This window comes from Falco naumanni, chromosome 11 (genome assembly GCF_017639655.2).
Source record: "Falco naumanni isolate bFalNau1 chromosome 11, bFalNau1.pat, whole genome shotgun sequence".
Lineage (NCBI taxonomy): Eukaryota > Metazoa > Chordata > Aves > Falconiformes > Falconidae > Falco > Falco naumanni.
In genome coordinates, this window is record NC_054064.1 from 17,776,352 (window position 1) to 17,801,211 (window position 24,860).

General features: G+C 40.8%; 1 protein-coding gene across 1 annotated transcript; it reads left to right on the plus strand.

The window, feature by feature from the left end:
- On the plus strand, positions 1-24,113 carry GTF2B (general transcription factor IIB). Its single transcript, XM_040611112.1, has 7 exons — positions 1-127; positions 2,701-2,807; positions 14,183-14,316; positions 20,971-21,117; positions 21,254-21,383; positions 22,032-22,313; positions 23,872-24,113. Exons 1-7 carry the CDS (start codon positions 111-113, stop codon positions 24,003-24,005), a joined length of 951 nt encoding a protein of 316 aa, XP_040467046.1. The 5' UTR covers positions 1-110; the 3' UTR covers positions 24,006-24,113.
- The last annotated feature ends 747 nt before the right edge of the window (positions 24,114-24,860 follow it).

A 24,860-nucleotide genomic window follows, 5' to 3' on the forward strand; every position in this document is an offset into this window, starting at 1 on the left:
CGAGCGCCTGCGGGCCCCGCCCACCGCTGCCGTTATATAAGCAGGAACGACGCGCCGCCGCCTGACTGTACACTGGCGCTGCGGCAGGAGGGCGGCAGGAGGGCGGCAAGATGGCGTCCACGAGCCGGTACGGGAGGCCGGCCTGGGCGCTCGGAGGGGCCCGTGCGGAGGAGGGCCGCGAGGGGGGAGGCGGGAGGGTCTCCGCCATCTCTTCCTGTCCGGGGCGCAGGAGAGAAAATGGCCGCGTTGTCCCTGTCGCCGCCACCCGGGGAGGAACCGGCGGCCGACGCCGACCTTGCCCGGCGCCGCTGTCCCCGGCTTGGTTGGCGGCGGCGCCGGCCCTTCTCGGGTTTCGCGTCTCTCAGGGCCGCGCTGCGTGCGGCTCCCGCGGGGTCAGGGGACGGGGGGCGGGCCTCCCTGCGCTTCCCCGTGTGGGCCGGGCCGGGCCCCCCCAGGGCCAGCGGCCTCTGAGGGGCGGCCGGAGGTCGGGAGCGCCGCGGGGGCCGAGCTGGGGCGGCGTTCCTGCTCGGTAGCGCTCCGAGAGGAAGCGAGCGCGTTAGGGGATTTCGTGGCCGTTTGTGACTCAATTCCGGGGTCCCTCGTTACCGTGAGCTCGGTATGCCGGCGCTCGTGACCGAGCCCTTTTTCCTGCGGGCCGAGCTCTCGCCCCGGCAGCGCCGTCCCTCCGTGCCGCTGCGCGGGGCTGTGGCGGAGGGGGCCGGCGGGCAGCGGGCGCGGTGCGGGGCCGGCAGGCGGGCAGCGGGAGCCTCCCGCCGTATCCCACGGGCGGGCACCGCCTGGGCGCAGAGCCCCCGGTGCCGCTCGGCCGCCGCTCCGAGCCCAGGTGGCAGCTCCCTGGCGTGGCTCCAGATTATCGGGTCCTGCCAGCAGCTTTTAGGCTTCTAAATCCGTACCAGCCGCCGTTCAGTGGCCAAGCGGGTCTCGGGCTCTGAATTAGTCCTTTTCCCTGGAGGTGCATTGGGGGTTTCTTTCGAGTCGGGAATGAAGGATGGCTCGTGGAGCGGGCTGTGGAGCGACTCTTACTCCTGCAGAACCTGTCCTAGGATGCAGGGAGTGCTTCCCAGTGTCTTACTGCAACTCGGCAGCTATTTGCTGATACGGTCCTTCACACACGTGCCATGCCTTTTCCTTTGCTATAGTTGGCTCGGCATGCTGAAGCTGTAATGTTACAAGGAGTGCAAAATATACGGCCAAGTAAATGGGTCAGAACTGGCATAGGAAAGCTAATTGTTACAATGTTTTGCGAAGGTAAAGTCTGAAACAAAACAATGTTAGCATGCTTTCAGGCCTCTGGGTTTGATTTTAGTTTTTTTTCTTTCGCTCGGTGTGTCACTAGCCATGTGCGTAATGACAAACATCAGGTGGCTTCACATGCTTTGTCAACAGTTTTGTCTTGTCATATGAAACTACTGGCTGGGAGTAGTGAGAAGGAAAGTAATTTAAAGAGCTTTTATGTAGTATTTTGAACATAATTTGCATCTGAAGATCTTGTGTGTGCATGTTCTTTCTGGAGGCTTTAATAGTAATAGCGATGTTGGTTTTCAACTTTGGTTTCAAGTTTTAGATATTTTTCTGGACAGTCACTGGATTAAAATGTTTGGTGGTGGGGTTTTTTTGTTATTTTTTCACTCATCAGAAACACCTAAAAAGTAAAAATTAATATAGGCTGAAATAATGGACTAGTCTGAAAGGGGGGAAGCTCTGATTAATTACACTTTCAATGGGATATTTTCTACAATTGAAAGGATTAGAAGGGGTTTTTTTACATGGTCAGATCGAGGTTGATGGGTACTCACAACAAATTCTATTTTATCAGCTTTTGTACCTTCTCTGCTTTTTAGCTCAGGCAGAATGGCTTTGTTGAATATACGGACCCCAATTGTAAATACTTATTATTCCAATTTTGAAATGACCAGTTTTAACAGAATTCGCTTGAATTTGGTGTTTGGTTTTAAAATGTTTGGTTGAAAGCAATTAGTTTTTACTGTAATCAGTAGCTAAAAGCTGTTGTGTTAAATAGAACTAATGCTTTATAGGAAGTTTTTTATATCTGCTGTAACTCCTGAAGATGCATGCGAGACGGATGCCTGTTATAAGAAGCAGTTGTCACATAATCCCCTTCACGAGCTGCTTGTATTTTGTGAAGGTCTCACAATTAATGAGTTGCTTAATTTAAAATGAGACTTTTTCTTCAAATACATGAAAATAAAAAAACAGTGGTAGAATCGGCTATTTTCTGATACATAGTGTGTGTACTACTTCCTGAATAAGGACCTGGTAAGTAACATTGACCTGATTGGGACGAGTGAGAATGCTCACTTGGAATGAAACAATCACCACAAACTTCTTGGGGATCCTCATTTAGTAACAGACTGTGAATTAGACTGCACTTAATTATGTCTGTTATTTACATTTTTCATGCTGTAATTTGAAGTGGTTTTGGTACAAGATACATCACAAAAAATTGGAATTTAAGATGATCTGAAGTCTTGATTGTCAAATGTATTATTACAGTATTTAAAAGGTGAAGTTCAGTTGTTTAGGGTAACGTTTTATCATTCAGGTCGCTGTAAATTCTGTACTACTAAAGTGTTCTTTTCAGCAAGGAACTCTTAGGCTTTTGGATTTGCAGCCTGCTTGGTTAAAAGTAATTAACACTTCTAATTTTTTTTTCCTTAGTTTGGATGTACTTCCAAGAGTGACTTGCCCAAATCATCCAGATTCCATTTTAGTAGAGGATTACAGAGCTGGTGATATGATTTGTTCTGAGTGTGGACTAGTAGTGGGTAAGTAGCTATTCGTATTTTTAGGAATTGTATTTAACTAAAATTGTGCATGTAGATTGTTTTCCCACAAAACTGGTGTATGATAACTCTCTTTAAAGATTGAAAATTTAAAATATGTTGCCATATTGAATTAGACTATTGTGCTGTCTAGTCCAGTATTCTGTCTTTAATCATGACTGTTGTTTCAGTCAGGCAAGTATAAGAAATGTAATAAAAGCTCTTTGTCTGCTTACCAAAAAAAAAATAAAAAATTAATCCCTGTTTGCCATTAGAGGTTATCTTCTGCCCTAAAGGATTTCTCTTGATATCCTTGCCAGCACCTGTTTTTGTTAATTATTTCTCCTAAGGCTTTTAATATTATCCAAAGTAAATATGCAGTTTTTCCTCTGAATTTTGCTGAGCTCTTTTACTCTATTCATGTGGCAGAACTTCCACAGGCTAAAACATATTTCTAAGTATAAGGGAATATTTGAAATTAAAGGCCTTTTAGGAATTGTCTTTGAGTGGGAGAGAGAACCACGTTGTCATAGAACATGCTGCATATTTATTTTTATGTATCTTTTCTAGGATGAGCATCTTACTATATTCCTTTTGCCTGGGAAACTTTTCATGCTCATATTATGATTGTTTAAACCTAACTCAATAAATTATTTTTTTAAACATGCCATGACCAAAAGAAAATCTTTGTTTTGAGGGTACACATTCAGGTGATTCATCCAGTGGTGCTAAATATTTCAGATAGTTTTATAATCCTGTCTCCTAGACTGTGGTGATTTTGTTTTGGCTCTTGTCTTGCACCCAAGTAAAAATTTTCATACAGCTGTTAGTGTAAAGCTAAAGCCTTAGTAAGTTGCAGCAAAAGCAGTATTAATTTAGCCAGGTGACTAAAATATGTGCATCTTGTTTATGCAAAAAGCAAACTTCTGTATAGCTGTAAAGTAAATGTTAAAATATTTGAGTACCAGTTTCCTTTAAAATTATGAAACCATGTAAAAGGCAAGAGGGAGGATTGTTACTTGGTTTGTTAAAAGAAGGGCTTGTTTAAATTGCAAAAAAATCTGGTAAAGATAAGTGAATTGTAATACATTTGCTGGTTAAAAATTCAAATATCTACAGCAATATTTCCAATTGAAATACAGTAATAGGCTTCGAAGTTACTGCTTAAAAGTAGCTTGGTCCATGTTCAGGTCTTTGTGTGGCTGCCATAAAAGTTGAACCAAAGCTTAGAAAAGCCCATCTCGATCAGTTCATAACTTTTTAGATATTTCTGGCTTTAGGAGAAGAGGGAAAGGTTTTGCTTAATACATTTCATTTTTTAGAACCTGAGTTTATTAGAAGTCTCACTTGGTGCGCCTTCTGTTGCCTAGTCACAAGGTGTTCTTGCTTTAGAGATTTACTCTCTGGTCTCTTCTGAATCAACAGCATTGGAGATTCCTTTAGTTCACGTTGTCAGCATTTTTGATGAACAGAATCATTAGAATATTTATAAAAACTTTTGCTGAGTTGAATTTTTAAAATATGTTTAAAATGGTCTTAGTCCTTTACAGCCAGCATTACTGGTAGGGTAAAAAGTCTTTTTTTCTTTAAGAGTTCAGTGTTTTTTTTAAGTAGGTCTTTCTATGGATTTATCGCTAAAAGGCTTCAACATTTATTTTTGTGTTGATTGTTCTCATTCTGTCTTGCTTTCCTTCAGCAATTTGGTTTACCTGCATGTGTCCAATTCATTAGCTAGGGTATCTAGCAGCTAGTTTGGAAAACCAATTAAATCAGATGAAGATAAATAATTGAAGAGTGCATGACCAAACAGAAATGTGAACGTTCAGCATTTTCTTTTCTAGTCTGGTAAGAAATTTAGAGCAGGAGAAAACCAGATCCAATTCTTGATGTCTGTTTTCTGGAGACGTGTGTGAAGTAGGAGCATTTTAAAGGAGTGAAGACAACATTTTGTTTCCAAATGAGAACACTTCCTACTTTTTTGTTACAGATTCGGTGATACACGTTTCCCTTAAGAGAGTAGTGATTTAATTTCCTGCTTTTACACAGAAAAGTTGTGGATTTGTGTTTTCAAGGTTTATATAGGTCATGATGTGTAGCTGATGTGAACAGGGCTCAATAAGAATGTGTTTTGAGGTTGGCTGAAAATTAGTAAGACCTTTATCACTGAAGAGGATTAATTAGAATAGTTAAACCCCAAAGACTCAACGTACTCTGTAGCCAGAGAAGTATTAAATGTTTATTTGAAAATACTGTGTTTTTGGTGTCTGCAGAGCACTGCTGGTGTACGTGGAACAGAATGGCTAATGATGAATTTGTGCATTTACTTTACTGTTGTAAAGTACATGGTGATGTGACTTCGCTGTTTTTTTTAGTACACTTTAAGCGAAATAAGAGTAAAGAGTCTTTGACTAAACTAAGTATTTCCACTTGGTATTTTTTTTGCTTGCTATGGGGAAGTACTAAAGTTTCACATTTGTGGACAGAGTGTGAGTTTATTAAATGTAAAACTTTGTCATAGGATAAAATAGCTGGTGCATAGTCTTCTGGGAGTATGAGGTGAAATCAATAACTAGTATTATGGCTGAGGTTGCATTTATTAATGTTTAATTAAACACTGATAAATGCAACCTCAGCCATAAAGGTCTGTTGCTGAAAGGGTGAAGCAGTAGAAAAGTTTGAGGGAGGAGGAGGAGCTCTTCTAACAGTTGAATTCCATGTCTTAGGCAGAGCTGTATATTGGGATTTTGAGAAAGATTTTCAGTCAAAGGGTTTTTGTACTCGTAGGGGGTGTTCTGAGTGTCTCAGACTGAAATTTCAAGTTAAATCCAGGATGCTTATTATTTGCACAGCATTTGTCGCTTGTTCTAAGTGAACTGTACTGTTTTGCTGTCCAGTATTAAAACAATTAAATCTTGTAATGTCCAGTATAACTGAAGCTGGTGGTTGTTTTATTGCTGCTTCAAAACACAGCTTCAGTCTACTAAAAACTCATCTGCCTTTTCACCGTTACCTTTCCTGGATTAGCTTGTGTTCTGTCTTTTCATGGTAACTGTTTCCAACTTGTTAACCTTTCCTCCTGCTAGTTGCCTTTTGTGTGAAAGGCAGTCAGAGACCTAAATTGCAGTTATCCATGGAATCTTGGTATTAATCTGGATTGATGTGCATCTGAAACTTTACTAGTCTGTCCAAGTATATTTGCTGTCATAAATCTTGTGTTTTATTATACATACTTTTCTCAAATCATTCTAGGATATATGGTACAGTGATTGTTCATGTGCTGCCTTGAGAATTCACTAAGAGAGGTTTTTGGGGTTTGGAGAAGTAGTTAGTTCTGTGTTCATTTAAAACGTTGACCATATCTCATTCTTCAGACAGACTTGGCAGGGGAGAAGCATTTTGTTCAAGAACACAAGGCTAGTAAATCCTCTTTCTTGACAGGCAAATATTTTGCTTACTACCTTTTAGGCAGTAAAAAAGGCTGGAAGTCAGCTGATATGCCAGAAGAGGCTGAAGAAAGCAGAATCGAAGTGGAATACAAAGCACTGAATTTTCTTGATGTAGCAAGGCGGTGAGCTGAATTTCAGAGGGGGCTAAGAATGAGTCTAGTGGCATGTGTGGCTGTGTAGTGTCTCGGCTAGATAGAAATGCCTTTCCTGACCTAAGACTTCCCTTAAACTATTCTATAGTTTCATTAAATGTTGTCTGTGTGTGCAGGAGTTGAAGCAGTGAGAGGTTTATTTTCAGCATGTAGTAAGTGACTTTAACTGTTTAGTTCTGTCTGCTTCAGTAGGCAGGTAATATGGCTTAGAGAACAGTGTTCTTGTATGGAGTCTTTTTGGACAGCTTTCTTAAAAAAAAACAGAAGTCTGTCTTCAGCTGGTGAGACTTCTTGGACGTATATCAACTTGCTTAAAGCTTTGAATCAGATTGACCTATATTCAGATCTTTATTCTGTGTTCTACGTATACGTGAGTGTTCTGTTAAAGAATTTTGAGGGAAGTGGTTCAATAGCTTATGATCGGCAGTAAGGCTGTTACAAAGTTCTGTCAGAATATTTGGTTGGCTGATTGTCATGGGTTAACCCTGGCCGGCAGCCAAGCACCACACAGCCTCTTGCTCACTCCCCGCCACCCACAGGGATAGGAAGGAGGATTGGAAAGGAATGTAGAACTCAAGGTTTGAGATAACAACAATTTAATAGGTAAAGGAAAAGCCATGCACACAAGCAAAGCAAAGAATTCATTCACCGCTTCCAGTGGGCAGGCAGGTGCTCAGCCATCCCCAGGGCAGCAGGGCTCCATCATGCATAACGGTTACTCAGGAAGACAAATGCCATAATGCCAAATGTACCCCCCTTCCTTCTTTTTCCCCCACTTTATATACTCAGCATGATGTCATATGGTATGGAATACCTCTTTGGCTAGCTTGGGTCAGCTGTCCTGGCTGTGTCCCCTCCCAGCTTCCCGTGTCCCTCCAGCCCTCTGGCTGGCAGGGCCAGAGAAACAAAAAGTCCTTGACTTAGTATAAACATTACCCAGGAACAACTGAAAACATCTGTCCTATCAACATTGTTCTCACATCATAGCCAAAATACAGCACTGTACTAATTACTAAGAAGAAAATTAACTCTATTCCAGCTGAAACCAAGACACTAATGCTTCTGAAAAGGTTGTGATCTAAATGATGCGTCTTAAATTCAGGTATGGTCTGTGAAGGATAGATAAGATTTAACTGTGCCACAGATATTTTTTTCTTCTATGATATAGCACGTGAGTAGGAAGGGGTTTCACAATTGCCCCTCTGGCTAGTCCGTTGTTCAGGATGTCTGTTATTAGGGATAAGGTTGATTGCATTTATACATAGACGGTGATTTTATGAAAACCGAAGAAAATTTTCTTTTTTTGTTTGTTTTTAAAAAGCAGTTGGTAGTATCCTTTAAGTGGAGAAGGTGCTTAAGTACTTCTGACTGCAGTAGAGGGCAGTTACATCTATTCTAGTATCTTTACACCTCCAAATGGTGGAAAATCTTTTTTCTTTGGGTTGTGTGTTCCTGGTTAAGTATTTTTGAGTGTATTATCAACACTTAAAAAAGAAATGTGAAATCTCAATGTAAAATATTACTGAAATAGGAAAAAATCTTTAGGTATGGAAGTGTATTAGCAGCTTTTATCTGGTTACTGTACTTGGGTGTCCAGAGCACTGAAAAGTATCTGACAAAAGTTAGTCCCTGCATGTAAAACTCTTTGCATCCACAGGAAAGCTAATAATGAAGGGTGCTGGTAGTTTAGTAGTTGACTTTTTTTTGCATGAGCATTCATGGATGCTTGATTTACACAGGGAATTTGTAATATTAGGAAAGTCATTTGCTAGCCTTCTTGAGTCAGCATTTCAAATAGTCTGTGTTAAGTCTAACCCACTTCAACTTTAAAGACAAGGGTGATGGTTCTTGTTGTTAGAGCAAGAATGCTTGTCACAGTGGAAACCTAGGCTTCGGATGTCAAAAGTTGGCATCTTTTGTCAGGCTCTGTGATAAGTACTGCTCCTAGCATGAAATCGCCTGGAGGGTGGAGGAGACTCTAGTGGGTTCTGGGCTGGGAACCGAAGGTGTTTGAGGGCTGCTGTGAAGAATGCTTCTGTTAGTTGAAGTGCTAATTTGTCTAGTGGAGTAACAGTAACATTTTGAATCATCCAATTTAAGGTATGTTTTTTGTAAATTTTTTACTTCAGTGTCAAGTTGGCAGAGTGATTTAGGGCAGATAAGGGCTATAAATAATCTGAACAACCCTGATGGATGCAAGAGTCAAAAGCCTCTTATTTTTGTGATATAGTGTAGATCAGGCACAATGTTTTTCATTGAGATTCTGTAGTTTGGAGCATCCTTCACAAGTACTTGAGCTGTTTGTCTTTCAAAGACCACAAGTCCTGGAAAGGTGTAACTTCAACTGACCAGACTTGTCCACTGGATTGTTTAAACATGTCTACTCATTTGCTTCCTCTATTACAATAAGTTGATGGCTTAGGAAGCCTGGAAGTCCTTTTGCATTTGTCATCATTTTGATATGTAGGAGCTGCTAAGCCTTTGCTCTTGTAACAGTGGTTTACCTGCAGTACTAAGTTGTCTGTTTAAATCCATAATTGCCTGTTGCTACTAGTATGATGTTGTTGATGTCTGGAAACTAGTCAAAAGTCTTCTGTGTCTTTTTTTTGTCAGGTTTTTTTTTTGTTACTTGGTTTTGTTTAGCATCTCAAAGCCTTTTCTAGTTCTGTTTATTATTTCAGCTGAGTCTTGTGAATAGGCTGGTGTTGCTGTTGGTGATGATACATTTGTCATGTTGACAATATATCGAAAACAAGATAACTTTTTGCAAAAAAAGTTGCTGTTTTACAAAAGGCTGGAAATTTTGTAGAAAAAGCTATCACACTAAAATTGTGGCCATGGGTGTTTCCCCCCCCCCCCCCGCCCCAGGAGTTTATTCTTTGGTAACGTCTAATACATCTGGTCTTAAACAGAAGTTCTAAAACTGAAAACAAAAAAAGTTCAGTTTATATTTTGGAAGCTATAAAGTTGAGTACTACTGTATGGGGCAGTGTGTAAGCTAATAAATAGAATGTGGAAGAGTAGATATCTGGAGTACTGTGTCTAACTCTGGGCTCCTCAGTACCAGATAGAGACTTGCTGGAGCAAGTCCAGCAGAAGGTTGGGAAAGCGATGGAGGGACTGGAGCATCTTCTGTATGAGGAGAGGCCGAGAGCTGGCACTGTTTGCCTGGAAAAGAGAATGCTTAGTTGAGCTTGGCTCTGTGCAGTTATGTGTCTTTGTCATCCTCTTCAGCTTGTAGTCTGCTACCTAGGTTTTTCATTGTAGTTTGTCTCAGCACCTCGTTACTATAGTTAATAAGAAGTTGACTGAAATTAATTGTAATTCTCTCTACATTTTTTCAATTTGGCATTGAAAATGTTTTTAATTAAAAGTCTTAATGTATGTGCTCACTAGATGGCAGCAGATTCCTTACCTAACTGTAAGAATGGCCCATTCTGTAGAAACAATTGGTACAATAAACTTAAATACCATGTTTATGTTAGAATTAAAATATTAGTTAATAATATGTAGAACTTGATGCAATGTTCAGCTAACATTAGAGCTTCTCTGAAAAAGACTTAAGAATGTACCTTCTCAAAACTGCTTCAAGACTGGATATGGAAGAGAACATTACTTGATGCTTGAATTTCATCCTATTTCCTGTTTTGATTAAACTTCTTCAATTTGCAGTTATATTGTCTTCATATAACGGATAATACCAAATGCAAAAAGAGAACGAAATATGTGTGTGTTATGTGTTACTGCAAGTGGAGTGCAACATTTAAATAGCTGGTATTATTTCTCTGTAATGTAATTGCAAAATCAGGGCTTGTTGAATGAAAATATATTCCTTTGAAAAATCACTTTTTTTTTTTAGGGAGGGAATAAACTTATAATTTGATATGTAGATATTTTAAGCTAAATTTTAAAAGCTGTTCTAAATTATATTTTAATTTTTGATACTGACCTGAGTTTACTCTTCCATTTCTGTAGCTCATGCTCTTTGCATTTGGCAGTTGTGAAGAAAACTAACCTTGGTCTGAGGTTTTCCGTTCTGAATAACAGTTCTGCATTTTACTAAATGAGCTTTTCAGATGGTGGGTAACCTGAGTCAGTGAAGTTTGCAGTGTGGATTTCTACTACAGCCTGTGTGTTAGTCTATTAGACTTTTATTTTAAAGAGTAACTGAATACTGGAAGAGTTTATGAAATGCAATGGGGCAATGGAGGAAAAACTTGTATGTTCAGAAAGATGCTTCAGAATATCAATCTGGATATGGGTTCCATAAAGATTTGGTCCTGTAAACTGCATTTTTTTTTTTTTTGGTATGTGCTTCAGAGGAGGAAGCTGAGGAGACGAACTCGTGTGTTTGATGAAGATTAAATAAAGGAGTGTCTAATGTAACCTTTCTAGTGAAGCTTATTTTTGTTCAAAAGAACTGCATCAAAAGGAAGTAGTGAAGGGATTATGCAGCCACTCCCATACTTATCGGAGCTAGATACTGTTGCCAAAACCAATATAATAATGATGTGAGAAAGCAGAGACTATTTTATAAGGTACTTATTGGGAACTTTTTTGACTCTGATGTTTGACTGTCAGACCCATTTTCCAGGTGCTTCCATTGTGTATGACCCAGCAAATTCAGTTTAGGACTTGGAATGTTAACTCGGGACCAGTTTTCAAGGCTGATTCCTTACACTGCTTTTTGTAAGACAGGGTTTAGTATTTTAAGGTTTTCTTTCATTACTTAGGGTGGGGCTTAATTGCATCTATCATAACATCACAGTTCCAACTTTTTTTTTGTGTTTTGAAGAGTTAAAAATAATAAATGCCACGCTTTTTTTTTGGTATCAGATGGGATAATTAGCTGCTTGTAGTTGAATATATTTTCCATTTATGGAAACCTTTTGGCCTATTCCATTTTAGTTAATAGTTGTAGCTTGTGTCACGGTTTTTTAGAAGCCTTTTGAAGGAGGGATGCACTTCCTAGGACCTTTTACATTAGACACTGAGAGTATACAGACAAACTTCTGCATTAGCAGATCTCCTGGCAAAGTAAAGATATTTGCATACTGCATCTTAATTACACGAATGCTTTATATTCAGTGATTTGTTCTACTTAATCTTTTTTCACTCTGAAATAGTAGTCTCAATCCTCTGTTTGTAAGACGTTTGCCAAAGCAGGCAGTGATATAACGCTTTTTTGTTAGAGCAGGAATGGTTCATAACTCACAAGAGGCAGATCCCTGAGTGAGTCATTTAGGTCATTCCCACTTGTGTGGAAAAATATTACATCATTGCCCTGTACTCAGTGTTCTATTTATACCATGCCAGAATTTTAAGTACATTTTGCTTTTTTTAGATGCTGTAAACAGTATTGGGGGGGTTGTCTTCAAGTAAAGTTACTGCTAGGCCATAGAAGGAGCATTACTGAATCAAATATTTACAGAGACTCCAGGAGCTAGAGGAGCAGCACTCTGCTAATTCAAGCTTGCAAGGAGGGGAGACCATTGTAGCAGAAAGAATGGATCTGTGCTGCCTTTTACTCTGCTGCTGTATTCTTAACCTTCTAGTTTTTGATAATTTTTGTTCCACCCCCTCCTGGTTTTCATCAGAGCAGCAAATAAAGGTGGAGCATAGCTGTGAGCATGTCAGCAAATACTGATGAGAACACCTCTAACCTAAATTTATTCTTGTTAGTTGTGGTGACGACTTACGGTTTATTGGCTGCTTTCAATTTCAAGCATATTCTGTGTTAAAAATAAAGTTCCGTCATTCAGAATAATTCCACTCCAGAATAGATACCCCCCCACCAAGTAATTGTGCAGTTGCACCATCTGTCCATTGCTCCTGTATTTTCTTCAGCTTCATATCTTGTATTACCATTGTTTGCAGAGTGCTTTTTTCTGTCTGCTTATGTTTTCACCATGTGAAATCGCCCTTTGTGGTTTCATACTAAGACTTCCATACCGGAAATTTTTCTTGCAGTCAGTGGTACGTATTTTTTGCAGACGCTTCTTTCACAACACGCTTAAAACACTGATAAATGTAGCAATTTTTTCTGCAAGTTTAGCAAAGCAGGGTGACAATTATATTGCAGTTTCTTCAGATACCCTGCACAGAGCTGTAATCTGCTTTACTGCAAAAACTAAGAAAAGTGTACTTCTTGTACATGTATTAAAAAATAAATATTCCTGTAGTGTTGTTCTGGAAACAACACCTTTGAGATGAAGCTTTTACCAGACCTGTGGATAGAATGAACTGCGCTGCCAGTGGTGGGGGGATGTGTGGGGTGTTTGGTTTTTTTTTGTTAGGACTGTATTGTTGTGATGACTTGCAGGGCTTTTACCTGCATCAGAATGTTGGTTAGAGTTATTTCTTAATCTGAAAAGTTGGTTTAGATAAATGTGAGATGAATAGAGGACTGCAAGTAAAGTTATTTTGTTCAGAGAATTTGGATTTAGTGCTTTTTCTGCTTACTCTGAATCTTTGTTATACTTGGAAGAGTTTAAATAGAGTAGACTGAGTTTAAGAAGAAACAGTTGTGTGTATATATTGCACATTGATACTGTCAAGCATTGTAAGTGGAGTTGCACAGGGTCAGATCTCCCTTTGAGAACAAGAATTGAGCTGCAAAATGTCATTATAGTGGGTTAGAAGGTGGCTGTCATGGTTTAACCCCAGCTGGCAACTAAGGTACCACACAGCTGTTCACTCGCTTCCCTCCGCCCCAGTGGGATGGGGAGCAGAATCGGGGGGGGTGGGGTGGGGTGGTGGTGGAAGGTAAAACTTGAGGGTTCAGATAAGAACAACTTAATAATTGAAATAAAATAACATGATGATGGTAATAATAAGGAGAGGGAAGGGGAGAGGAATAAAATCCAGAGGGAAAGGAAAAAAACAACCCAAAAGTGATGTACAGTGTGGTTGCTCATCAGTCACTGGCTGACACCCAGCCAGTCCCCCAGCAGCGACTGGCAGGCCCTGGCCAACTCCCCCCAGTTTATATACTGAGCGTGACGTTCTGTGGTATGGAATATCCCTTTGGCTAGTTTGGATCAGCTGTCCTGGCTGTGTCCCCTCCCAATTTCTTGTGCCCCTATAGCCTTGCTGGCAGGGCCTGAGAAATTTAAAAGTCCTTGACTTAGCTGTTGCTAGGTAATGTTTCTACTAAAACCGTCAGTGTGTTGTCAGCTTTGTTCTTGCACCAAATCTAATACACAGTATTGCACCAGCTACTAAAAAGAAAATAAACTGTATCTCAGCTGAAACCAGGACAGTGGTGTATTTCAGAGTACCAAGGACCTGGAGCTCGTGCACAGAAGTGATTTACTACAGCGTAATGAGATTGTGCATGATAGATAATGCACATGTGCACTTTGGACACATGGCAGATGTGAGAGAACTTGTTAAGTTACAATAACTTGCTCATTTGTCTAAGCCCTGAGAACATCTGTAGGCAGCTGTGACCTCAAGCTTGAAATAAAGGTCTTGATGTCTTGTGTGTGTTGAAGACCCTATGATGCTTTAAGGATAACTGTAACTTTTTGCATTCTGGATGCATTTCTTCAGTTATTTATGTTTTCTGTGCAGCTCTAGTTGCAGGCTTTTTCCCCATTGCCTTCAACTTAACGTGTAAATACCAAGTTTTGGTCCATTGTCTTGCAAGTTACTGTTCAGTTGGGAATGCCAGGAGACTGCCATCTTATAAGGGAGAGCTCAGGTTGTGTAACCTAATGTTTCATGAAATATTTCAAAATGTTACATTAACGCAGACTGTTGCTTTCTGTGAACTCAGGTGACCGGGTCATAGACGTAGGGTCAGAGTGGAGAACTTTCAGCAATGACAAAGCAACAAAAGATCCGTCTCGAGTTGGGGATACCCAGAATCCTTTGTTGAGCGACGGTGACTTGAGTACAATGATTGGCAAGGTAATGCTTAAAATAATTAATTTTAATAAATGTGAGTGGTTTTGTCATGTACGTGTTTGTATGTCCATAGGTAAACTATTTAGAGAATGTGTTTACAGAGGAATTTTGTTTAAACTGAACTCTTAGGTTTCAGTGGTGTGTAACATGTGGCTCTTTCCTGGGGGTAGCAGGAAAGGGCTGACCTCTTCAACAAAAGAAAAGTTTGCAGTGTTGTGGCGTTACTTGCCATTCTTTGGTAAGCGGCTATAAATAGAAAAGCTGGTGTTGCAATCTTTTAAAGACATGCTTTGGCAAACAAAACGTGTGTGTTTAAGATGATTCTGAAATAACAGATACTTAGTTTTGAGGTCTCACTAGCTGGTAGTGCCTAACTTGAATTATCATTTTTTTTTTTGTAATAAAATCTGCATCAGATTTATATTGGAGACCTGGAGATCTACATGCGTGGTGTACATATACTCTTCCTGTTAATGTTGAAGCACTAAATGTAGAATTCTTTCATGGTGAGAGTGCTCCAGAAGGAAGTATTCAATGTATATTTAAGTTGAAATTTAGTGGTACAGCCATATCTTGCTGTTTCCCATGAAGATTAATTTGCACCAAGATTAATGGTGCAAATGCACTCCCTTTAGTTAAGTAGTGACCCAGGTAAGTTTTCATTGTACTTTGTGTTACATTTTTTTACTGCCAGACCCAAATTGATTTTTGTGGACTTTTTGAATGTTTCATGAGAGGTGGTCCAGTTGCTGATAAGTAACTATTAAAAATGTAATGCTGCTTTGTGTGTTGTACATGCACACCAGGATTTCTCAGAAGTTTTTGTTCCGGTGATGTTGCTAGGATGAAGAGGTAGACATACCAAAATATGTATGGATACGTATAGGGGAGTGTGCACCATACTTCTCAACCAAGAATTCTTCACAGAGATGAAGTCAACTAGTGAGTACTGATATGGACAGATAATCTTTCACCATTGGTGAAAAAGAATCTTTCTGTTCAAAGTATTGTCCAAGTAGATGCTTGTGTTTTGGACAACACCAAGCACTGCTGCCCCCTACATTTTTAGGGTGCATTATGGTGGCTTCTGGGCTCTGTTTAGGCAAACAAATCTCTGCACTACTTCATTAAAAAACCAGGCATGGCTAAGTAGCTCTGTGAAGTGGTGCTGTAGAAGTCACTGGAGTTCTAATGTCACTTGTATAGGTCCAGAAAGGTTGTAGTTCTCGGGGCTTGGATTTCTGTCACTGATTTGGTCAGATATGATAGAGATCAGAAACAGACCTTTACAGACAGCTAAATGGACTTTTTGCTCCAGGTTTACACTGTTGTCTCATTTTGGGACTGTGTAAATACAGGGTTTGTTTCTGGGAGCTCAGTTTGATTCAGTAGATAGAATGACCTTCTGAGGTCTTTTAGAAACTTCCTGTTGAAAAAGACAAAAGGTATTTCAGCTAAAGATAGAATTTGTATCCAGGTGAGCTGTGGTGTTAACCCTCTTCTCTCTGGAGGTTCAAATCCACATTTAGAACAAGAGGGATAGCAGCTTCAGTGAGAGAAAGACATAAATGTTGGTGAAAAGTTTGGTTTTCAATGAAATCTAGAATTTTTCAGAGATGCACATTCATTTAATGAAACAGTTTTGCTGTTATCTAGAACATTCCAGAATAGGCATGATCTAACTTGTGTGGCAGAGGGCCATTCAGTGAAGACAAGATGTGGGAACGTCACTGTGGTGTGATTTAACCTATGAGACCTGTGAGTAAAAGTCAAGTACTGGAACTGCCAGGATCATGTTGGAGAATGTAGAGGGGTCTGTCTGTCCTACCATGGATATTTTATTTGCGTGGGGAGGAATTACAGAAGAGACACCCTATTTTCTACAGTAAATTGGGAATCTCTGACAAGCCAGGATGTGTTCTGAACGAGAGTTCCTGTGTTTGTCTTGCCAGTGAGCAGGGCCTCTGGGGTGTCAGCTCATTGATGTGAACTCTGTATCAGGATCTGCTTTTTTCCTCAGTCATTTGAAAGGGAGAGAATGGCTTATATCGGAAGATGCTGAAGAAATTTCCTATCAGTGCAGAAAGGGCATGAATTTTGCGGCAAAAGTAACTAAACCAAGGAAATAGTACGTTTCTCAAGCAGTCTTCTGAAGTCCCTGATGGCAATAGGCTGGGATGAGGATTGACCTAGATATGCACAGTGGCTGAACAGGGGTGAAATTGGTGTAGTAATGAAGAATGTAAGTAGTATCCAACAGGTACAGAATAGCCTTCATGGATCCCAGAGAATGAAGCAGGGTAATGATTTTATCTTCTGTTAATGACCAGTCTTAGAATGGCCTGGAGTGGACCCCAAATTTGTGTGCCAGAGATTGCTTTAGCCTGTCACATGGGACAAGGAGTAGAAGTATTCCTTTCTGCTTGAGCTGCAGATGATAATAGAATCTTTAAAACAAAAATCCATGCCACACAACACCCCTACTACCAACCCCCCCCCCCCCCCCAACCCGTATTGTGGAAAATCCAAAAGAGGACATGGATAATTCTCATGGCACGCCATGTTAGTGATGTATTGTAAACTCCTGGGAACGCAGGTAGAAATGGAGTCTGAACTACCTGCCAGTTACAACAGTAACTTCTGGTGACTGGCTGTTGCCTTGAAGTAGTAAAAGAAGGGGGCCAGTTCCGCTTCACAGGATGGCTTTGTCACTCTTTCCTCTTCGAAACCAGGAGGGGCTGCTTTGGGACTCCTTTCTGCTGGGGGTGTGTGGTCTGTATCTGCTAGCAGCAAAAGAGTGGCTGCTTTGCCCATGCAAAGGGATTAGTTCCTAATTGGTTTTAGCATTTAAGGGACCCATCTGTCTGAGACAGCAGCAGCCTGCATTGGAAGAAAGAATAATTTGTCTGTGAAGAGGAGGGTGAATAGCATAGCTGGCTGTGGTGGAAGTGGTTTGTGTTCTTCAGGCAGATCTTGAGGATATTGGCACACAACAGTACCTGAAAGTCGATACTGTGCTGCAGTTGATCAGGTGACGGTGTAGATCAGTTGGAGACATGGTGAGTTCTGGCATTAGTTGTGGCTTGATTGCCAGAATATTATAGTTATCTCTCAAATTCTTCTGTAAAATCCAAGAAAAATAACTGAACAAACAGCTTCTAGATCTGCCTTGATATAAAGAACGCTTTTATATGAATTTAAAAGAAAACTGAGTTTTGCTACTTACCTTGTGGAAGAAGTTGTCTTTTGTCACACTTTGTAGTTAACCTGTTCCTTTTTGTAGTGACTGCAACTACAAGAGAATTTAGGTTGGTTGAACAAGAAACCCAGTGCCATCTCTTGGTATAACTTCTATCCTTGGATCAGACGCCTCGGAAAGGAAGCTGCTTGTTGTCAGCCTGTGTGGCCTGGATCTAGAAGTGCTGTATTGATAAGCAGTGGCAAGATACCAAGGGCTGGTGCTCGGAAAAGAAGGATCCATCAGACTATATAATGAACTGGTTGTACTGGGCAAGAAGGCTGCCGGCTCTGGGGGCGTTCTTTGGTGCTGTGAATAACCCCAAGTCAATGATGTGAATGATGTTGGTGATCCTTCTGCTTTCTGCTATGGAAGGGGATACACCAGGGTACAAAGCTGTTGGCTGCCAGCACTGCAAGCCTGACCTCCATTGAACCCTTTCAGAGATTACCACAGTTTACTGGACAGTGTGTTTTCTCACTCTTGTCTTTTGAGGCTGTTTCCAGGGTGTATCCATGCGGTTTCTGCTCTGTTTGAAAGCCAAACAGGTGGAACTCCTGACTTTGACAGGTACTTTTCTTGCTGAGATGGGAAGGTATGAGTAGATATCTCAGGCCACAACAGTAAAATGCAGAGTTCTTAAAATCTGTTTGATTTCAGTTTAAACTGTGGCTTCTGTGGTGGTTTGTTGTGTGTTTTTTTTTTTTTTTTTTTTTTTTCCCGTAAAGGAAAAGGGACTCCAAACATGGTTGTCAAGGGCTGAAGCCAACAAAGCATTGTCCCTCAATTGAAAAGCTCCAGAAGGAAAGTTGATGGTACATTTAAAATAGTAAATGCAGGGAGAATTGCTGTGGGTTTTTTGGATGGTTGAGACTGAAGAGTATTTTCCAACCCTTTTATAGTTGTGAGCTGTATATTGGGTATGTCTCTTGGAGAATGCTCATACCGACAGGCTAAAGTCCTTTGGCTAACAGTACTTGCCTATAGCTGCATTGGTAGTTTCCAGTATACATAAGCAAACATTCAAAGGAAAAGGAATCCGTAAGTACCAGCAAGAAAGTAAAAAATGAGAGTTTTAGGAGAACCGCTAAAAAAAAATAAATACATAAATTTAGGCATTGTAGATGGACCAGGGAAGATACCTGTGGTGAAGGGGAATACTTGATGGGCACAGGACAGAGCAGTTTCCTGGTAAAGAACTTTCTGCTGTGAAGCCTGAATAGACAAGGACCGGGGCCTTGCTGTCAGGGTTGATAGGCCTTTGTTTCTGGTCACTCTTCTGGCATCTACAAGACGATGAGCATATGCAGTCCCTGTAAAGTTTGTGCGTGGTGCTGGTCTAGGAGGCTGTGATGCACACTGCTGTGTTAAAGCATTGCTGGGAGCAAGGGTCTGAGTGATGGCCAGGAAGGAGCCTTTTGCTCTGAGACTTGGGTGTTTTGTATACCTTGGGCCAAGGGAAGTTGTTGGGATGTAATCTATGAAAGGAAGGTCTAGTGTTGCAGATGTTTGTAATGCTTTTTGTGGCCTGAGGTTTGTTGTGCTTGATTCTTGCTCTTTGTTTGCTTTTAAACCTTGCTGGGGACCTTTGGATAGTGTTCATCGAGTCAGGGAAGTAGGATTGCCCTTTCTGCTGTGCTGGTGCCAGGATCGTTTTCTGCGTGGTTCTTTAACTTGTGGGGATGTTTGAGGGAGCAGGAAAAAAAAGCCCAATAACGAACTTGGATTCTAGCATCTGTCATAGAGGGCTTATTCAAGGGGCTACCGAAACTTGTGAGGGAGGGTTCTGTGCTGGAGTCCTCGGTCTCCACAGCAGCATTAAAGTGTGTGTGCCGACAGATACAGGTCTCAACAGCAGAGGTATCCACTGAGCTCATGTGTAGTGGAGTCCTTGGGTGAGGGAAGTGGGACAGTGTAAGAGAATGGTCAAGAGCGAGCGTTAATAGCGTCAGCCAAAGAACATGTATTAAATGCAGATGTGCACCACAAAGGTTACAGATTCAGAGGTCGTTGTAAAATATAAGGGCAGTTCCTAAGAACACTGTACAGGAAAGAAGAAATGAGTTCTGACTCCCCCCAGGCAGCTGGGAGGAATAGGGAGGTGCTAGGGTGCGGTCTGCCCTTTGTTCGCTGTGTCTTGGCCCTACGTTGTACCCCCTTGGGGTCCTCATAGGTTGCTGTCTTCTTAACTTGAGAACTCCGTGTGCAAGTGCTGGATGTGAATAGCCAGGTTAGCAGTCAGCCAGAGATCTAGATCTGCTTTGTGCTTACTGTTCTTGGCAAAACAGAACAGCGGAGCGGTCTGTCTGCAGCAGCCACCGTATCAGCTTGTTTAAATGACCAAATCTGTCTGCAATGAATGTTGGGTGTCCCTGCCCAGCTAAATTGTTTGAAGCTGCCAGAAAGCAATAAATGCTTGCTGATTCAGGGAATCCAGGTTTCTACTCATGATGTGGAATTGTGAAGAAGTATTTTCTGCCTGAGAGAGCTCGTAGCCCCGCACACTGGCAGTAAACATGTAAGTAGGCAATATAAGTTACAGATGTTGCTGTTCTGATCTTACAGGCCACGTTGTTGTCATCAGCTGTTACTGGTCTGACATGGCATTTTTTGTTAGATGTGTTTCAGATTGATGGCCGATTGAAGACAGTTTAAACCCTTCTAGTTGGGCAAAATTGATGGCATATTTAATAGAAGTATGCAATTTACACTATCGGTTGTAAGATGCAAAAAAAAAAAGGCACTTAGGAAGCTTCTTTTGAAGTTACCAGGTTGAGTTGGTGGCTCTTACTTTTCCTAAGACCTCAAGCTTTTCTTTTAAATGGTCTGTGGTTTTCCTGCAAAGGCAGAGTCTATGGATATTTACATTTTGCCACAGTTAAGGCTTGCAGGTGCTAGCAGGCACAGTATCAAACAGGTTTTGAGTAGGTCATTGGTTTGGATGTTGTCCTTGCTCATGCCTTCATTTTCCTATTTGAGTTATCATTGTAACAACTGGTCTCCAGTTGACCATAAAATTTTGTTTTTCTGAGGCGCCAGTCTGCCACAGTGCAGATGCAGCCCAGATAACATACGGGTTGCATAAAATCTAATCTTGGACCTCAGCATTGCTGACGGGAGTATTGAGGTGCACACATTGGCTACGTATTACTCATTCTTTAAACTACTGTGACACTAGCAAAAAAAAAAAAAAGCCCTGCATAATCTGTGGTCCTTGGAAATCAACTCACAATTTGAGACTTGTGTAAAGTATAGAACCTGATGTTTGGAACAATGCTCGATTGTATGATTTACTTCAGTGATGGTTATTTGCGCAACTGAATGCGTCGAATTAAGATGGATAAAGCTGGAAGATGTTTACTCTTGAAATGAGGAGGAAGTTGCTTGTATTTTATTGACAATTTTTTTTTTCTTTTCAGGGCACAGGTGCAGCAAGTTTTGATGAATTTGGGAATTCAAAGTACCAAAATCGCAGGACTATGAGCAGCTCTGATCGGGCAATGATGAATGCTTTTAAAGAAATTACGAACATGGCAGACAGAATCAACCTCCCTAGAAATATAGTTGTAAGTTCATGTCTCCCTTCCTTAAATTGTTCTGGCATTGACTTAGTTAGCATAATATAATGAGCACATGAATTTTTGATATTGCTGCTAATTAAATGGCCTAGAGTTAATTAAATTTAGTCTTCTTGCATTGAAGGATCGAACAAATAATTTATTCAAGCAAGTGTATGAGCAAAAGAGCCTGAAGGGAAGGAGTAATGATGCTATTGCTTCTGCTTGTCTCTACATAGCCTGTAGGCAAGAAGGTGTTCCAAGAACATTTAAAGGTAAGTTTTCAGTGATACAGATTCAATTTTGCTGTGAAGTACAGGTCTAGTGACTGTCACTGTACAAGGTTGGCTTTCTCATTCCTGGACTTTGAGTTGGTTCTTCTCAGCTACAGCTCACCTTTATTGGGGAAGGGTAGGAGGGAGTCTGGACACGTGTTATACTTGTGATGTTAGTAGGCTCTTGGGCTTTTTAGTCTTACTTTTTATATATTATAAATATATAAAGTATATTTATAATAAAGCTCTCAAGCTTTTTAGTCTTAATGCAGCAGTTGAAAGTCATTCTGAGTGTTGGTGAAACTTAAAAGGTATTGCTTTGATTGGAGGATGGTGGGCAGTGTTGTAACTGAGTTTGAACCAACAATTGTGCAGTAAATATGTGTAACTTTTCCCTGTCAGGGATGCAGCTTTTTTTGGCATTGAGTACCAAATTTCCCTTATTAAGCAAGCTGTCTTAATTATACCCTTTTGAAAAATGTGCACCGATAAAGTGATTCGGAAGTTTCACTAACGTGCGAAGCTTATTTAGTGATGGTGACCTTCATGATATTGGCCTTTTTTGTGGGTCTTAATATATTGAGAATCAAACTTGATTATTTTGGGGGAGTAAATGCTGTCAAGGCTAAATTTTTACTCTTTGTTTAGAAATATGTGCGGTGTCCAGGATTTCAAAGAAGGAAATAGGCCGGTGTTTTAAACTTATTTTGAAAGCTCTGGAAACCAGTGTTGATCTGATTACAACTGGAGACTTCATGTCCAGATTCTGTTCCAATCTGGGTCTTCCCAAACAAGTACAAATGGCAGCAACGCATATTGCCCGTAAAGCTGTAGAATTAGATTTGGTTCCTGGGAGAAGCCCTATCTCTGTAGCAGCAGCAGCCATTTACATGGCATCACAAGCTTCTGCAGAAAAAAGAACACAGAAAGGTAAGTCTTTAACTTTTTTCTTTTTTTTCCATTTTTTTTTCCCTTCCCCATGTCTTGCTGCTTGAAAGAGGATTCAGTGTTAGTGTGAAACTTGGATGAGGTCTGTGCAAAGTAGTGATGAAGTGCTGTTCTCATTGCACACAGCAAGGACCAAACCAGCATCTCCCACTCCCTAAAATGAAAATCGAGCAATTGGCTATGCTCAGTGTAAACAGAATTTACTTTATTCTGGCACTAGGAGTTGAATCCTTGAATGCAATAGACCAGTGCATTCAAATGAGCCTAATTTTAACTTTACCCGTGCTAGTATTTGCATGTGTACATTGTTCTGCTCTGAAATGCTCCCAACGCAAACCTGAGGGCAGTGGCAGGCAGTGTTCTGGCTTTAGAGTACGCTGAGTGTTTAAACCCTAGCAGCCAGGGAATCGCCTAGATGGGTACATGCTCCCTGACTTCTTGCGAGCCTGTGGTAAAGACGGAGAGTCCAGGCTGTTCCTGAGCTTTGGAGCAGCATGGATGTGCCTCCGGGGATCAAGAGACACAGGCCTGTGTGGGGGCAGCTTATGGGGCAGGAAGGGAGCAGAGGCTGCTGGGGTTAGAACTTGGTGTGACAAATGGATCCAACTGCTGGTAGCTGGCTGTGGAAGCTCTGTTGATGTGTCTTGTCCTGTTTAGAAATGTTAAAAAATCTAGCAATTTCGTAGTGGAGAGCTGCTTTTAGGTAAAGAATAGCTTTTATCTGTCAGGTTGTGCTGCTTTATTCTGCACTAATCACAGCTTATTCAGTCCCTGGAGCTTTCGTCGTGCTGGCAGTTTCCTGGGCGTGTGAGTGATGTAGAGCCCAAGCAGTACGGCGCCTTCATCCTCGCTCGCCTTGAGCTATTGGATTATGTGTCTTAAGAGGAGTGATCGTTGAAACAAAATTCAGCTGCCTGCTGTAGATAGAGACATGCCTCCATGCTCCTTCAGTGTCCTTGGACAATGCTGAAGGCTTTCACGGTTCAAGGTTTAAATCCAAACTTGGTTAAATCTTGAATAAATTTAGAGTTTCTGTGCATCTCAAACAAGTGTTTTCTCAGCTCATTAAACAGTGCTCTGTGCTGCCGGCTTACTTCTCTGTACATTGTAAGGTAAATGCGTTTCACGTTTAGCTGAAGTTACTGCTTTTTGTCTATGCCTAAGATTTTTGCTCTTTCTGCTTGTGTTTAAGTTAAATGCAAAAATGAAGATCCTGATCTTGATGATAATTTATTAGAATATTGCTGGGCACATGTAGACTTTGGACTAGATGCTTCTGATGACTTCTGCGGTCTTGATTCTCTGTCAATTTGAAAATATTACTTAAGATTAATAGCAGAAGTTTAATTACAGCACATGAGAAGGCAGACTTATATATGCAAAATATTAGTCACTGTCGTTAAAACCATTTTTACCAGCCTTTCCGGAGAGTTAGGATTTAAGCTAAGTGTGTAGCACTGCTCGAGAATTTATGCTTGCTGGTTTCTTCATTGCAAATGTCAAAAGTAAAACCTAATCACTTCTCTGCTTTTTATCTTAGAAATTGGTGATATTGCTGGTGTGGCTGATGTTACGATTAGACAATCGTACAGGCTGATCTATCCTCGAGCTCCAGATCTCTTCCCAGCAGACTTCAAGTTTGATACCCCCGTAGATAAGCTACCACAGCTGTGAAATTGCAGAGTGTTACTTTTAATTTTTCGTTAAAAAAACCCCAACAAAACCAAACCCAACAACAAACTTTTGATTTTTGCCTATAATAAAGGATGTACAAAGTGTTAATATTGAGTCTTCATGTTGTGGAACTGGAGGATATGGAGATGGAGCATAACTGCTGGAAGACAGCACACATTCCAAGGGTAAAAAAGTTCAGTTTGGCATTTTGTATGTATATATTAGTGGAAGTAAGTATTTAATGATTGTTGCAACAAACTTAATTTCATATTGTTGTACTTATTTAGATTTCTTTTGTAGGGATCTCGTAAGATGTATTTTGGAAAATTTAAAATATTATGTAATTCCCAAATAAACCGTTTTCCAAAAACACTTACCATCTTGTGAATATGACTGCAGTTTGACATGCACATACTGTTCCGCGTGCTGAGAGCGGGAATGCAGTCCATAGAACGGTAGGGTTAGCTTCCTGCTTACGGACTTGGGCACAAGGCTGCTTAAACGCTCGCTTTCTTGACAGTGTTTAATCTCTAGCGTGGCTTTTGCATTTGTAGTTAGCTGTAGTGTGGGTGATGTAACCCAGAACGCAAGCAGTTGCTGAAAAGCACTTTGAATATTTGCACAACTGCTGCTGAAGATTTCCAAATCTGTTGTAAAAGGATTAGTCACATCCTTGGCACGGTCCCCCCGATTCTTAGTGATGTGTCTCTGCTTTGCTTCTGTGAATTTGACATAATGACAAAGCAGCTGAAGTGAAACATAAGGGCTCTTCCTTCAGTTGCATTCCTGACAGTATTGTGATGCTTGGTACTGTACAAAGAAAGGTAAAAGCTAGTTCTAGTTAAGTTTCTATTA

What these genes read in the sequence shown, in the direction of transcription:
- GTF2B (XM_040611112.1), top strand. An exon ending in TGAGTGTGGACTAGTAGTGG is followed by an intron (nt 2,808 to 14,182) that starts GTAAGTAGCTAT and finishes CTGTGAACTCAG; the next exon opens with GTGACCGGGTCATAGACGTA. An exon ending in ACCTCCCTAGAAATATAGTT is followed by an intron (nt 21,118 to 21,253) that starts GTAAGTTCATGT and finishes CTTGCATTGAAG; the next exon opens with GATCGAACAAATAATTTATT.